Consider the following 16,519-nt stretch of genomic DNA (forward strand, 5'->3'; position numbering starts at 1 on the left):
AGATAGCGCAGTTCTGCCTTTTCTGTTGGACTTTCGTCATGAGAAATAGCAATGTCCTGGTAGCTAGTCAAAATGGTTAAATAATTACCTTTGAATTATTCATTTTCCTGCACCGCTGCCAAAAAAAAATTGGAGGCGAACATTAGTGAAATCATGTCCACTTAGCGTGAGTCCTACGACTGCTTAGACTGCGAAGTACACGTGTATAAAATTTGCTACGAAAGACATGGGTGTTAGTCAACATTTTCCTAAAAGCATCGCTCAAGCTATTCGGGTTGTTCATAGCTATAACTGCAGTGCGATTTTTGGTGTAATTGGGGTACGGATGTCCTGAAAGTGGTGCTAAATGTGGTGCTAATCTTAGTATTTCAGCTATGAAGACATGACTTCATTAGTGCTCGGCTATAATTGCTCAATGAGACGGCATATACTATTGAGTGGTTATTGTAAAAGGCAACGAATGAATAATTTGTCTTAGCTAACAGGGCATTGCAATTTATTGTTTCGTCGCTTCGAATAATGTGCACCGAAAATACCAAATTTTACTATACGCTGCATGGGATATAAAAAATATTTACTATAAGTATAAAAAAAATCGAAGCATATGGTGCAAGTGAAACTGCAACGGAAACGCTTCCTGCTAATAAGACGAGCTGTAATAGTTCTAACGTAGTCTACTTTCTGATAGATATGTTATTGGTATATGGCAGATATATTGAAATATCAGAGAGACAACTCATGATAACCAGCCCTGCTGCCAAGCCTGCACAATGAAGATTGTATCACGAGGCATCGATACTTCAATAAAATGGGAAATATCAGAAAAAAATAAACAGCCTGAATAACAATGGTAGAGGCATGCCAGTTTCCATATTCGCGCGAAATGTAGGCATGATTTCATAGAAAATAATCGTAATCTGGAAAGCTGGAGGAATGCGTAAGTAAATAACCGGTTCAAGTCTAACATGAAAGAGAGCAGCTTACAGTAATGTAGCGCAATGATGCAGTATCATGCTGGAAATACGTACAACAGGATTTTATTTTACCTAGCGACGCAAACGAATAATCCACCTACCCCTTCTCAATAATCAGAACTGTTTATTATGTCAGCGAGTGCTATGGTGTCAAACTATCCAAGGATGAGAACGGATGTATGCGCAATCTTCAGCAGGCACATTTAAGAAATGAAAGCAGTGGACACGTAGTGAGTGGCGCTAATTAGAACAAATCAAGGCGCCCTAATGTACTTCTTGCAGGTACAGTAGCGTTTGTTGCAGTAAAGGCCCCTGCCACACTGCCGAGCATCGCGACGGTCGCTGATGCGATTGGAGCAGTCCTGGTCCAAGCCTGTAAAAATAAATATTAGCAACAATTTCACCTACGCGTGAACATTTACTGTAAGCATAAGTATACCTGGTGCTTCTTTCGAAGACTTTCCTATTACTTTTTTAAATAGCCATTTTGAAATAAAACGACACTTCCTTCAGACACATGCCGTCCGTGGTGGCAGCTATGGAGTGGCAGGGGATACGGGGTAATTTGTCGCTAATTAAGAAAAGTGTCCAGTGATGAGCATGTAAAATTTTAACTTAGGCTGGCTTATTCTATATAGAAAATTGAATCGAGCACTCTAGGTAAGTCAGATAAGCTTTACGATCTGAGAAAATGCAGGTACCCTGTCAAGACATATATAGAGTGGGAAGTCGGAGCGGCGATCTCAACGGTAAGGCAAAGACACCGAGTGTGAGCCCTAGCGCTGATCCCGTACTTCGCGCTGGTGTTGGTTAGCTAGTGTCTGTCATCCTCGCTACACACATCACCGGGAGTGAAAAGGCAGCCGTCATAGCGACCTAAGAGCTCGCCGAGATGAGCGAGTCGTGGTAAGTCTCGAGAGGCTGCACACGGAGGATGCCTCGTCGCCGACGGTACAGGTCTGACGACTATGCGATGCGTTCGATGATGTTAATTTAGGCAGGTGTGCGCTTGGCGATGTGGTAAGGGCTTTCATACTTCGGTAGTACTTTCAAAGAGAGACCAAGTACATTGGAAAAAAAACTGACCACCGCAGAAGCCTGCCAGAAAGGAAAGAAGGTCTCACTGGATTTTGGCTATGCTAATCTTATGTGGAGTTTAAAGTCAGGCGGGGAAGCAGATGGCCATGTTATTGTGGAACTGAATTTCAGCTTCGAGAGCCTTTCGTAGTTTTTTGCTAGACTTGCTTTTAACATCTGTATACATATACAAAGGGAGCTCTTATGAAGCGTTCGTCTAGCGGAGTTATTCAAAAGAGGACGCCTACGTTGGCTTTTCTTATAATCGCTTTCGGCTTTGACTCTCCCTAGGCGGCACATCTGCTGTGTAATTCCCTCCCATTTTCTCCCTCTTGACGTTATCATGAGACGAACCTACTCACAAAGTATTTGTCCCTCTCCCCCCTCCCCCCCCCAAAAAAAAAACAAAAAAAAAAAAAGAACGTTTTCCTGATCTTCAGAGTTACGCGTGGTGTGATCCATTTCAGCACCGAGACAAAAGAGAACATGACACTCAGAAAAGCGAATCAAAGCTAGGGCTTTATTTACCAGGCGCCATTATTAGAGCATTAACGGCCCCATTCCCTTACCGAGTACAGCGACGCATGCCGGGCAACAGCGACACCCATCGGCGAAGGAACGAACCACTCCGTCGCAGCTGGTGTTGTCAGGGGCCGGTTCGCACTTGGTCTCCTTGCACGGCTCGCCGGTGCAGGCGCTCTGGCGTTCTGCGATTATAGCGGCGTCACGTATTCGGGCAATTTGCACTATTGCACTAGGCAAACAAATGGCGTTACATTCTTCGAGAGCGAGTGGTTTGCTTGTTCAAGCACCCTATAAACGCGACGCGGTCAAGAAGACAACAAAGCGCGCTACCTACCTACTGAGAAAAGTTCATTGAATGAAAGATGGTTTGTGAAGCTCGAAAGGTGAAGAAAATACAAAAAACAAAAAAAAACAGCAATAAATGATTCATTGTTGGAAGCACGACGAGTGCAATAATTGCAGAGGTAAGCAACTTTTCTCTCACTGGGGTAAATAAATGGAACCTTGAGACATTTCGCACTGCTGTGATAAATAGCAAGAGCATCGAAAATTTTGCGTGCACATTGCTCGCGATACATCACCAGGATGGCGCACTGTTTTAAACTTTGTCTCAACCTCGCGCTTGGCGCAGTCGATGGCAGCTGTACTGCTAGTTCTTGCTTGCACCACATTCGAATGTTCCCGCACACGCGCTGCGACCAAAAATACTGGCAGTAATACAGCTATCCACACTGCCAAGCGCGTGCGAGAGCCAATGTTTCAAAGTGCGCGTGACCTTAGACTAGGCGAAAGCCAATCTGGCGACGAAAGTACTATGAGGATGTAAATCCTACTAACAAAAGACTTGGTTTCCTGTTTACGTTCCGTTGTCTCAGATTTCTCTCATGTGAGAACGCCACGCAATTTGGTGCCGGCACGCGCCCAGCACTCAAGGTAGCTTTTGAAACAACAACGAGGAGATTGCTGCGCCAATGTATTAATTAGGAAATCCCCATACTATAGCAAGTAGTTTTATAGATCCGGTGATCATGCTTGCCCAAGGAACTTATAACAAAAGTGGCACGATGGACTTGTCAGAATCATATGATTTGATTAGCTCACGGCTTATCGATAGGGCTTCAGATAGAGCAGCTCTTACTTTCAGGTATTGAAAAAATAACCTTGAGCCGCGCTTTTGTGGCGATTCCTTTTTCGATGCTATTCCTTTTCGCGCTTCGTCAGTGGCCAGAGCGACGGTCCATCCTCGCTATCAAAAGGATGAGCCGACCGTGAACGGTGGATGACCACAGTAGCATAAAATCAAGCGGAAGGCATGATTGCAGAATCGCGGGCTTGGTTTTTCATCTTCGCGCAGGCGCGAACCAGTGTAGCCTTATAGGCTTAACACAACATGAAAATTCTCAGCCCATATACAGGAATTTCCTAAAGGTGAGCACGTCAGAGTCGCACCCACATTTAAGTTAGTACTCACTGGCGGGGTCACCACGATAGTCCCAGTCCGGCAACTCTCCACACTCGGCGTCCACGAAATAGTACATCACGAGTAGCGCCGTGACGCAGCAGCTGGTGACAACGCCGGCCAAGCTGACGCACACCACAAACAATCGCGTCCCCTGCGCATCGATGAAGGTTACTTCGAGCCACACTCGCAAAGCTGTTCGCTCGTAACGGATCTTTGCCATTGACCGGCCACGTTCGCTAATCATATCTCTAGCACAAGAATTGGCTGACATTTTATTTTTACGAACAATTTTAGCGTAGCAAACATCTTGCGAATACTGTGTCATTTTCAGGAAACTGAAACGTTGAAGGTGCTATAATATACTTCGTGCACGTGAGTGATCACTTTTGCAACCACTGAGCGCGGATGAACGCAGATGAGAATCACCAAAACAGTCCACAGACGCATTCTTGTATGGTTGTTGCAAGCGCACCACAAGAGAACGCTTCAACTCAGTAACTTTTCACGTTCGCGGCAGAGGCCGCCGACATCATATCTGCCTAATATCGTTTGCAAGAAACGCGTTGGCGTAAATGTCCTTTATGTCACAGGTAACATAATGGAAACACAGTACGTAACACCCCGGCCTGTGCAATAGAATAAATATTCTCCGCAAACGCAGACTCTCATTTGTACAAGTTGTCAGAATGGGTGATCACACACACCTTAAGTAAAGGCCGCGCAAGGAAATATGCTGAATGCAAAGATTGGACCACGTCCACAAAATGTCCTTACTCCAGAATTGTTCCTGATAAAAAATTCTACCTATTCTTCATGCTGGACATACTACATCAGTGAAGGCGGCAAGGTAATGGCAGATATTACTTACTAAAGAAGGCCCGTATTCATACGCTAAAATTGCTTGTACGAGTAACTTTCTGCCCATTCTATTGCTGGACATATTATTCAATTGACTTATGAATTCTAGGTTTTTATGATTCAGAACCATTGCCTGATTATGAGGCACGCCATAGCGGAAGACTTCTGATTCATCCTGACCACCAGGGGATCTTTAACATGCCCCCATTGCATAGATCACCGGCGTTTTTGTACTTCGGCCCCATCGAAATGTGGCCGCCGTGGCCACGATCTGGTTCCGCGACCTAGTGATCGCTGGGCCTATTATTTGCGAAGCCGACCATCTAATGGGAAGATCACATAAGAACGATAAGCTTTGTGAGTACGGCCTCTAATACGGAAACACGATTTTTAAACACCATAAACTTTTTTGTACGCTTACCTTTGACGCTCCGACCATGTCTTCTAACGGCTGGCTGTAATGCAATAAAAACATGCACAGCGGAATTGAGGTGCTACTCTCTAAAAGAAAGGGTAGCATGAAGAAGCAGACAGGAGGTCAGAATGAAACATTCACATAATATTTCTTAGATGGGTTATGCTGAGATTGACACTTTCGAAATGGATAACTCGTGATTCAATGGTATAAAACAGAACTAAGCTATAAAACAGAACTAACTGTAGTTTTGAAGACAATTTTGACAATTGCGGATATTTTGCTATATAAGCGCGAAATTATGTTTAATTAATACGCTCAGGCAAGTGAAGCGCCTTTTTTGAGCCTACGCGCACCAAGTTCACGAACGTTTTTAATCGTAAGTGTTTGCTATTCGACGGCTTCGTTCGCTAATCATATGTCCAACATCCCAATTTTCTGGCAATATGTTTAACGTAGGAATATTTTTTTTCGACCGCGAACGAACTTTTTAATTTGTCAAATGGCTAGAAAGCGTGAAAGCTGCGCGCAATCATACGTCACGAAGTGTGCTACTTAAATACATATTTCTAGGGGGTACTTAGATCACCCAACCTAGTCCTAAAAAGTCCGCTGTGGTACGGAATGTCTCGTGCTCCCACCTCTACAAAAGTTCTGACTGCGCCTAAGTGCGTTAGCTCCTGCTGTTCACGACAAGCTGGTGGGTGAAACGTCCGAGAGCTTGTCCTTACTCTGGGGCAATTAACAAGAGAAGATGCCAGCTAATCATGATGCTAAATTATCTCCCGAACAGGCGGCCTGGCAATGGTAAAGGGAAGTTACGAACGAAAAGCTCTGTGAATTTGACCCCTAATACGTAACACCCCACCTCCCGTTTAAAATAATATATCTGCTTAATAGAAGCGAACAAACCTTTGTTGTCTCATTGCGGCACGCATGGAGCGTCGTGGGGACTTCGTGCTGCTCACAGAACGGCTGCTGAGGAAGCTGTCGTAGGTGAAAGCTGCAAGTGAACGGTCACGTGAGTTCCTGTCAGACAACCATTGCAAATAATTTATTGCTATCATTCCTAATTATTTTGGGTTTATTATTCGCTCGTTGATTCTACCAATACAATAATGAATAATTTCATGTTCTGTCTCGCTTGTGCGTACTGTTATTTTGCTGTCTAAAAGCAACTAAAATATCGAATGCGTTGAAAGCAAGTTTGTCCTGTACTGCACATTTAGGGAGAAATGGGATGAGTGAAGCACACTGATGAGACATGACTGCGCTCAATAGTTGCTTATAGCAAGAATTATTTTACGACGCAATACAGCAATATCCTTGAAAACAGTTTCAGTGTTGGCAACGGCACGGTGAGAATCAACATTTAAAGCGTGCACTTGTGCTTATGGGCAGGATAAAACAAATTTTAAGGTTTTGCACCTCTAAGTAGCGAAAATAGCATTTGCTAAACTTCAAGATTGTGGACTCAAAGAACCAACACATGACGGACAAGCACGATCGACGCATTTCGAAGCTCCTCATTCGTGTTTACCGAAGAAATATGGTTCAGCACTTCTAGGCCAATTGACAGATGAGCGTCGTAACAAAGACTGTTCGCCACGAATGACAATACTGTGCGATAAGATTGTCAGTTGCTACTCGCAACCTTAATCTCGGCACTGAACATATTCGCAAAAATGGCAGTCGACCTCCCGGTAAAGTGCATTAACAGCCCTGAATGATCAAACTGCCCACTTACTCCGGCAAGAAACTATCTGGGCCTTCCTATGTCGGGATTCCGGTACTTCGGCGGCGGTTAAAATAGAATAGGTCGGAGAATGACGAACATGTGTCAGCCCTGTCCTTCTTCCTCTTCTTCTTTCACCTTGATGCTAATAGGGCGGTAAGGTCGTTATTTCTTTTCTCAAACTTACTCTTGCCAGAAATTGATGTCCTGGTAGGAAAAAAGTTTACAGTCAATTTTGCGTGCGCTAACGAGAATGAATACGGAAGAATACGCACTCACGTGACATTAATTAAATTAGTTAATATTCTCATTCGAATGCGTTTAAACTTCCTATTGTTTTCTCCCAAGAAGGGTCGTTGGTTCGAGTGGCTTAATTCACTTTGCCTTAATTACATGTGCCTGCAATAATTTTCGACTTAATTATCACCAAAGGTCGAGGGTGTGATTGCCTCAATTACCTATACTTAATTAAATGTGCATCAATTCCCTTCGCCCTAATTAACACCCATGATCGTTGGTTCGACTCCCATCAGAGGTCGTGGGTTCGATTGCCTAAATTACCTCTACCTTAAGTAACTGGGCTTTTATTGAGCTCGCCTTAATTAACACCAAAGGTCATGAGTTCGGCTCCCACCAATGAACGTGGATTCGACCATGGTGGCAACATCAATTTTGGTGCCATTGAATTTTGGTCCAACAAAGGTCGAGAGTTCGACACCCACCAAAGATTGTGGGTTCGGGTGCCTTAATTATCTTTGCCTTAACACCAAAAATTGGGGGTTAGACTCCATCCTAAGGTCGTGGGTGGCACCATCAATTTTGGTACCATTGAATTTTAGTGCTATAACACCGGTCGGTCAATTTTCGGATAACGCCCGGCAGCGGATTTTTCGACCCATAAGTCTTATACGGCTATCGCCTTTGAAAGAACGAAACATTAGGCGCAAGCTTAAATAATTGCATATCCTTTCAAAGTTCACTTATGCAGAGGAGTTCCGTTTCTTTAGCCCAGAGGGGAGAAATGAGCCGCTGTTTCACAGATAGGCTGAAAGCAGCCCTAGAAACTCACTTTGTCTAAAAGGATGGTTGATGCATATTCGTTATTCCCGTTTTCTTGACTTTCAAGGACAGCGGACTTACAGTTAGGAGTTCTAGTTACTTTTCGTACGGCATGACGTACGACGTATAGACATTTCTACCATGTGAACGGGACGCACGACTAATGATGTCTCCATTTCCAGCGTTTCGGCCGGGGTTCCGCATCATATAAGTGGGCCGCACAACCCGCCATCATTCATAAATCCAAGCAAGGCTGGGGAGTATACCCACTTCAATCCACTTGCTGGAGTCAGCTGTCGGTCACTGCGGAGCCTAGGCCGTCGGAGCAAGGGCTCTCGAATATGTCACGCACCGGGACATTTAGGTACACGGTAAAGAACTGCGGGTTATCGATAATAATCTAGGCAACCTACAACGTATAGTATCATGGAAAGGTTCTCTGGGCCTTGAAAAGCAAGACACCGTAATTTACTGTAATCATTTGAACTTATTCATGCCGTTCAACGTTGCGTAACAAAGTGACGGTTGCTCACTGGCATCTTCTGGAATGCTGTATTCTTTGTGTTCTGACTGGAAATGATAGCGAAACGACACTCCCTGAAGCTATGAAAAAAAAAAAAGAACTGGGCTCCAATCTACGATGTGGTGGTGGTTGGCCTTGGAAACTGTGGTATGATCATGATCTGATAGACCAATGTGACGTAGCTTTCAGCTGGATTCAGGCGAGCCTGAGTACGACGCCGTTGTACATGTCGTTGCTGTTCCTTTCGTCGCTGATCGTATTCGAGGTGCTCTTCAGGCGTCCTGACTGCGCGTGGGTTCCATTACGCAGGAATCACAGCGTCCGGCCTAGCCTGAGCACGACGCCTTGGAACCAATTGACGTAGCTGTTCCCGTCGCCACTCATAGTGTTCACGCTGCTATCCAGAGATTCTACCTGTGCGTGGCCTTTCAATGGCGCTATCAGAACCCACATTAAATCCGTTGCTAGGAGGGTTCATCTTTTACATGTGAAAGTGTGGCTACGTGACCCTCTGCTCCGTATGCTACAGTTGCCGCTTCTCGGCAACAGTAGCTTGTTGGCTTCTTGTGATATGTACGTGAAAGGTGGCAGACGTAGCAAATGGGTCGCGAAACGTAAATATAATTTAATAAAAATCACATTACGCAGAGTGACTTTAAACAAAGCAGGCAAATACATAAAACGTGAACGTGCCCCAGCTTCCATAGCCTACATCGGTCACTTCTTAAAGCTCTGCCCAGGAACGAGGGCTATTCGAGAAAAAAAAGATGCTGAGAGTTGCTAAGTTGCGAAAAAAAAAGAACGCTGGAAGTGTTGATAGGGATTGCAAGGTTCAGCTTGATGCTTGGACTCTTCGGATGGTGTTGTTAATATACGCTGTTGCGACGTGTAAGCACCACGCAGCACGCAAAGTAACTCCTGTAGGGCAGAAGGAACAACGCGCTACAGCTACCAGGAGTCTGAAAACATTGGCGCGATAGCAGCGCTGGTAGTGGCATCGTAGGCGTCGCATTGCGATGGTGCAAGGTGAGACGGACAGGATAACTTTACGGTTAGTCGGTGCCAAAATATAAACACATCAGCTGAGTAAGAACGGTCGCGCGTGCAACACTCATGACAACAGTGGAAGAACACTGGCCTGGCTCCGCCACTGAGGCGATAGGGCAGAGCGTTGGCTGTGCGTCCATTTCATTTCCTCGTTTTTTTCGGGCCAAACTCGCGGCGTCTCTGGACACTCTTTAAGCGTCCGCGCGTGAGCCGTCTACGCCCTGCCCGGTGGAAAGGATGATAACGGTGGGGACGCCGAAGAGGTGAATGCACCTCGAGCGTCCGCGTAATTACTATCAGAATGAAAGCAGGCATACAGTTACAGGTACTGACTCATGGACGAAAAGCACCCTGAGCCGCTAATGCCATTTCTGCACGGGGAGGGCTTCCGCGCACGCACGCACGCACGAACGCACGCACACACAGACGCACGCACGCGCGCACATACACACAAAAAAGACATTTAACTAGCGAGGCAACATTCTTGCATTTATTGACGAAAAATAAAACACTGGTAACAATATGGAGCAGGGTTATGTGGCGAGTGGAAAGTGGGTTCGGTGGTGAAGAGCGTAGGGCGCATGCCATATTACAGAATGCAAAGCAGCTTTGTTACTAGAACTCTGTTCGCGTCGATATGCAGAATGACTGAAAGGTGGGTAAGTTGGGTGCGGATGCTTAGTTGAAGCTATGCCTGAAGCGGGACGCAGCACACAAAAAAGAAGGCAGACGAAAAAGCGAGACATGGCTTGCGTATTTTCTTCGTCCCTTTTGTGCGCGCTAAGCCGGGCTGCCCTGCCCTAGCTAAGTATTGGATTATATATGTCTGTGTGCCTGTGCTTGTGTAACAACATTTGTAATGGTCTAATATTACACTATTTTAGACTGCTTAACAAGGAAGCGACTTTCAAGTCAACCCCGCCGTCCTTTGGAATAGCATTGATTACACTAGATGGCAGTAGCCCATCAAGGCATCATGTAAGCAATGTGTGTTCTATTCATAACAAAAAGGAGAATAAACAATGTGCGGATTGTGGAATAGGATGGACTCCTTTTTCTAAATTATTTCTTTTTCTTACATTTTGTCACTGGTATTTTTTTCTTGTTTGAATTTGATACTAACGTTTCGAATTTTGAGGTATATACTGATATTGTATTTTTCCTCTCGTTACGTTTCCCCGTGTTTCTTTATTGCAACATCTTTAAACGCTTCCGAACTCCTTTGTCAAAAATGCTTGTTTCTAATTGATATTGCTTGTATATATAACGACGATACTTTGGGTTAGACTGTTACTTATCAGGTTAGGATATTAATGCTTTTATGCAAGTTTTTGATCGAGGGTTTATTTTCTGCTGCTCTGCGAGTGTCACATTTGTACTTTTATGTTTATTAGGCAACGGAAATACAATTTTCAGTTCCACAGCCAGCTAATTCTCATAACAGAGCTTGGTGCACTCGTTGTCGCAGGGTGATCTCACGCTTTCCTTCATGGCATCGTCGACAAAACAGCGATGTGTGCAGCTTGTGTAGCAGCTACTGTAGCAAACCTCCCGAAGTGCAGCCATGTTTGTTCCTTTAGGTGCGCATGCGCACAACCCGTCTTTGCAGGCCCCCATGGAGAAAAATGGACACTGGGCATTCTGCGGGATCACGAAAAGAGGAAAGCGTGAGGGAGGGATCGATGCGGTGCTTAGCTAGTTTTCTGAAATCTTATACCTCAAATGTACTTTTGCACAGCCACCCGATTCTTCCCCAATTCAACTTGATCTTCAGATGGGCGTAATTGCCGATTACAAATGCCACCGTCATCATTATCTACTTCTTCATTAACATCAGGGACGATGGTGATTTCAGCGAGAACCAGCTCGGTATATTTATCCCCTCCTCTGTTTTTGTGCAAGGTCTACCTTCGCGCGGCTATTTCAGTTTAGGCATAATGAAGTCTAGCAATCTGAAAGCAAAAGCGTGGCGTATGGAATAAACCCCGCCAACCGAAGACTCAACTGAACAATCACCATTTTGTTTTCTTTTTTGCTCTAGGTGGATGACCAATAGTGTTTAATTTTTCATGGCATTAAGAGAAACTATAACTCGTCAAGAAACCGCCAACGCACTAAGAATGCGGAATTTCCAAAGAAAAAAGAATACAGTGCATATATTAACAAGACATGCACTTTTGAGGTCACAGAAAAAGCGCCAGAATTGATTTTATGCGATGAAGGCGCGCAAGGACATGTATGGCTGTTAGATTTCCGTCGCAACAAAATGCCACCACTGTTGCCAGGAATTGAATACGCCACCTCGTGGTGCCGTAGTAGGCCGCTAAAAACACGTGCTCTAAGCTACTGCGTCTAGATGATTGACTATGAAACTTACAAAGGTCCTACCGTGTTTTGCTTCTTTTAATCACACGCTAACAATTTCACATTGCAACAACAATCTGATTCTTGTTAGGTTACAACAAGCTCTAGCACACTGTTTTGATCATGTAATAGTTGGTACGCCAAAAAACGAACGTGACCCTGCAAAAAAAAAAAAAAAAATCTCATTTGTGTTTAAGTGCATGTCAGACCTATTCAACATGCCAAGTTCTTGATCACTTACATAGCAGAGGTTTCCGTTTGCAGTAGTGTGATCAATGCAGCCTACGGTCCTCTGAAAAAGAAAAAAAAGAAAAAAAAAAACATAGGCGAAAGTATTTTAAACAGAAACAAAAAATAATTTTGGCTTCCGCTTACATTGAATTTCCGTTTTGTTCAAGAATATCGCTCCGTGCAATCGCATCCTCTTTTCTTACAGCTTAGTAGTAAATTAGAAAGGCGACAGATCGGTACGCTAGGCTGTCATAAGGATTAGGGATGTCAGTGCGACACAGGCCCGGAGGACGAGTAACAGTACTTGGCCATGTTTTCACTCAATCTGTATTCCTGTTTTGTGCTATATCACCAATTAATAATAGTGAACCTTTGCTATGTTTTTACCAAAGATCAATAATAAATGAGCATACGTCTGAGATTTTTCTTCATAATGAATCTAAAAAAAAAAGGAACACTCACCTTAACTCTCAAAAGCTGTGAGGCTTGCGGAAGGGAATTAGTGTTCTCGTTTAGGTTGTCGGCAACAGCCAGGGCCGTCGCTCTTGGTGCTGAAAAACAGTTCATTGACCTTGGCGAGACAAACTTACGCTTGAGAAAGAAAGACTTCTGAGGAGAAAGGTATGCTTTAGAAAACAAAGGAGTAGAAATAGAACCGTGAATTTATATGACTGGGGGTGTCTGTAGCAGACACGAGAGGTTACAGTAAATCGTCGAAACCAAGCAGTTTCGGAGAGGGCAAAGACAAGTTTCCGCATAGGGGGGGAAATGAATCGCCAGTCTAAATGAGTGGTTTTGTGCGTTGAAGGGCGCAAACATCTTACGTCAAGTCGAGGATTCACTGACATAAATTTCGAGGAGGGATGGACGATTTTTTCTTACCGACAAGTGCGATTATGGCGATTGATGTTACAATCAGGAACGCTTCCTTTGCGTGGGTTGGCATGACGTTGCTATAGTTGGCAATGAGCCACATAAATGCGCGCCTTGTTTCCGCGTAATCTTCGTACGAGTGAAAAGTACTTTATGCTTGCGCGTGCGGTCTCTCTGCGCAGCCAACAACTCGGATGGAACCATATTATATGCTTCCCGCGTTTCCCGTTGTCCAAACGTGCAAGTAGGTCGTTCGTGACAAACTCGAGGCGACTGGCTTCTTGTTCAAAGTTGAGGAACAGGAGCCGGGGCAACGATCAGCTGTCGGTTGCAGTGAAGAAGAGAGAGAGAGAGCTTGATTTATTCTTCCGTTGTTCGACCTAGTGATTCACGGCTATACTCTCGCCTAGGCCCTGGGGAACAGTAAGTGAGAGATATGCAAAATCTTGTTCCAGGAAAACACTAAGCTCTTACGTGTTCGCAGAGAGGGCTGTACAATGTACTGGTGTTTCTTTAAATATTTTTGAAACATTCTTCCACCCGTTCTTCTTGCTTGCGCGTAGTGGCGCGTGAACAGTGTCTACGATTGCTAAACGTGATCGCCGTGCTTCACGCTTGCAAATGTATTCACTTCTATATTTCTTATAGTCTTATGTATGAAACGTGAAGGAAAGCGAAACAATCCCAGCCGGACAACCTAAACTGAACCATAGAATCTCATTTTTCTTCTTCATTCGCTTAGGGTTGCCACACGGCCGTAGAATCAAAGTAGGATAAAACCAGCTGAACATTGTACTCGCTGCTTTCGCGTACCTGCATATCGAGCAGAATCAGGAGATTCCTTAAATTCGCACTTTTTTTTTTTAGGGGGGGGGGGGGGGGAGGGGAAGCTTCGATTTCGCATCACGAAGTAGTCCTTGGAAAAGAGGCGACTCTTAGTGCTAACGTACGGTCGCGCACCATCTAAGAAACCTGATCTAGCGAGCACGCTACGGCGTTTTTCCTTCATTTTGGTGACAGGCTTATACAGGAAGTGAAATGTTTGACATCTCCGAAGAAGTGACGACGTGAGTCACGCCCTGTTCACTTTAAAGGAAAAAAAGTCCCCAACAATGACAGGAAGAATCCCGAGATTTGTGAAAGAACAGCGGGATTGAACGAATACTACATATATGACGAATAGTTGTCAAACTATCAAGAAAGTGCTATATAAGAGTGGTTTAGCTTGTCCGGTATAGGGGTAAACGCAAGCGGACGGGGCGTGGGAGAGTAGGGGGTGAGGCGTAAATGCGAGTGTCCTAGGGTGCCTCGATACGGCGGCAGAGGGGAGCGCGCGCATCGAGGCACCCTAGAGTGTCCTGCATGCTACAGCCACCTGGTGGCGCAGAGCTCAAACAGACAAAAAAACAGCTAATATTTCAGTAAGCAAGTGTATTCTACTTTATTGTGGGTGTAAATTCTTGGCAGCAACACGATTACGTCAGGGCAGAAAATATACACCAGCAGCGACGTACAATACAATTCGTTAATGCAATATTAACTGTTTGTCTGTTTGAGCTCTGCACCACCAGGTGGCTGCACCATGCAGGACACTCACGTTTACGCCTCCGCTCCAACGCCCCGCAGGCCCCGCCCGCCTGCATTTACTCAAATACCGGAACCTCTCTCTAGTCGGCCTGTATTCCGCATACTTGAAATGGGAGTGGTTGAAGGTGAAAAAGAAATCATCAAAATATAAAGACCGACAAAGTTGGCAAATATATGTTCATAATTTTTCTCTTGTGAAGATTTAGTTTCACCCCATTTCTTGTATCTTCATACTCATGAAAAGAGTAGAGCATCATACCGAATTACAAGTTTTTATTTCTTCAGGAAGCTTTGCGAAGTTTGTAGAATGGGGACTTCATGCGATAACTCTCTGCAGTGACATCACATACAGGAACATCAACCATTTCTTGTCTAATATACTTAAAACAAAATAAGGGATGTAAATAATTGCAAAAAACGATGAAAGAAGGGAACCGACTACAGAACAACTTGCTAACGCCGAGAGCGAACACCCGATCGTCTACATTAGAGCTCTCGGTAATAATAAACTTTGCACATACTACTGACAGGCGCAGCACATATACGATCAAAAATGTTTCAGTTGTAGGCAACACGTATCGCAAGCTATTATTTCTTTTATAAGCTGTTGGTTCTTTCCCGCCGTCTTTGCTTAGTTGTTTCGGCGTTTCGCTGCTATGCACGAAGTCGCGGGATCAAATCCCGGCCACGGCGGCCGCATTTCGATGGGGGCAAAGTGAAAAACGCAAAAAACGAAAAAAAGAAAAACTCCCACGTACCTTGCACTGGGCCCACGCTCAAGAACCCCAGGTGATGGAAATTACGGCATGCACTACGGCGTGCCTCACTATCAGATTGAAGTCTTGGCGCGCAAACCCATGCAAAAAAGTTTACTTCTGACGAATTATCTTGGAGTCCGCAATTGTGCATATTCAGGGCGCAAATAATCAGCTCGGCGCACACATTATTCCTCTCACAATCACGTTTGCTTACTACGAGAATGACGATTCAACACCGACTTGGGATGCGGCGGAGCGGCAGCTTTCGCTTTGCTTCCTGGCTGTGTTCCGATACCTTCATGCTCACGTGCGCGTTCAGTTAGACGGCACTCGCGCGAATCGAAAAGAAGGTGCGTTGATTACAGAGTGGTGCTCGTACATTTTCATGCCTGTGCTCTACATGCTGGCAGAGTGGTTCCAATGGAGAACGTTGCCGTGATGTTGTTGGGGCTTCAGAGCACGGTTCGTGCCCACTAGGGGTTTTGGCCACACGGGAGGAAATGAGAAGTGCACCCAGCTAAATGCAAAGAGGGAGAAAACCAACAATCAAAGATACAAATATTATGCAACTTAAGCTGCAAAAATTTGACAGGGCTCATTCATAAAAAGAATAAAAATAAAACACACTATGGCCGGTATCCTAACAGCGTAATCTTGCGAACGCCTCAATGAAATTGCGTATTGAAGCAATAATAGACCTCTGGCTAGTGCCTAATTGACAGGCACCAAAGGACAATATGTTTGACGCTGAAAGTGTTAGAGTAGCAGTCATATGCACAACAAGCATTCAGCGGAGCAGGAGAGGCGTTGCAATTGTTTCTGGCTTGTTGCAAAAAGAACAAAAGGGTAGGAATCATTAAACCACACACATGAGCGTAAAGGTTTAGGGGCGAATCTTTATATCGGAAGCTTGATAGAACACCCTCACATTGTCGTAAAATATATTTCGCTGCGTCTTATTGGAATTTTCGGTGTCGGAAATCATCAGAGGAAATCGGGGATGATTCATCAAGGGATAACAGGTATTTAAA

General features: G+C 44.7%; 1 protein-coding gene across 1 annotated transcript; it reads right to left on the reverse strand.

Annotated features, from left to right (window-relative positions):
• Positions 1-828: 828 nt before the first annotated feature.
• LOC129385441 (uncharacterized) lies at positions 829-5,347 on the reverse strand. Its single transcript, XM_055072071.2, has 4 exons — positions 5,318-5,347; positions 4,048-4,189; positions 2,621-2,758; positions 829-1,347 (listed from the first exon to the last, which is right to left on the reverse strand). Exons 1-4 carry the CDS (start codon positions 5,333-5,335, stop codon positions 1,229-1,231), a joined length of 417 nt encoding a protein of 138 aa, XP_054928046.2. The 5' UTR covers positions 5,336-5,347; the 3' UTR covers positions 829-1,228.
• Between the last annotated feature and the right edge of the window lie 11,172 nt (positions 5,348-16,519).

Source organism: Dermacentor andersoni, chromosome 7 (genome assembly GCF_023375885.2).
Source record: "Dermacentor andersoni chromosome 7, qqDerAnde1_hic_scaffold, whole genome shotgun sequence".
NCBI lineage: Eukaryota > Metazoa > Arthropoda > Arachnida > Ixodida > Ixodidae > Dermacentor > Dermacentor andersoni.

Coding starts and splice junctions, on each gene's coding strand:
- LOC129385441 (XM_055072071.2), bottom strand. Junction 2,759..4,047: donor CTATCGTGGTGACCCCGCCA/GTGAGTACTAAC, acceptor CTATAATCGCAG/AACGCCAGAGCGCCTGCACC. Junction 1,348..2,620: donor GGCATGCGTCGCTGTACTCG/GTAAGGGAATGG, acceptor TTATTTTTACAG/GCTTGGACCAGGACTGCTCC.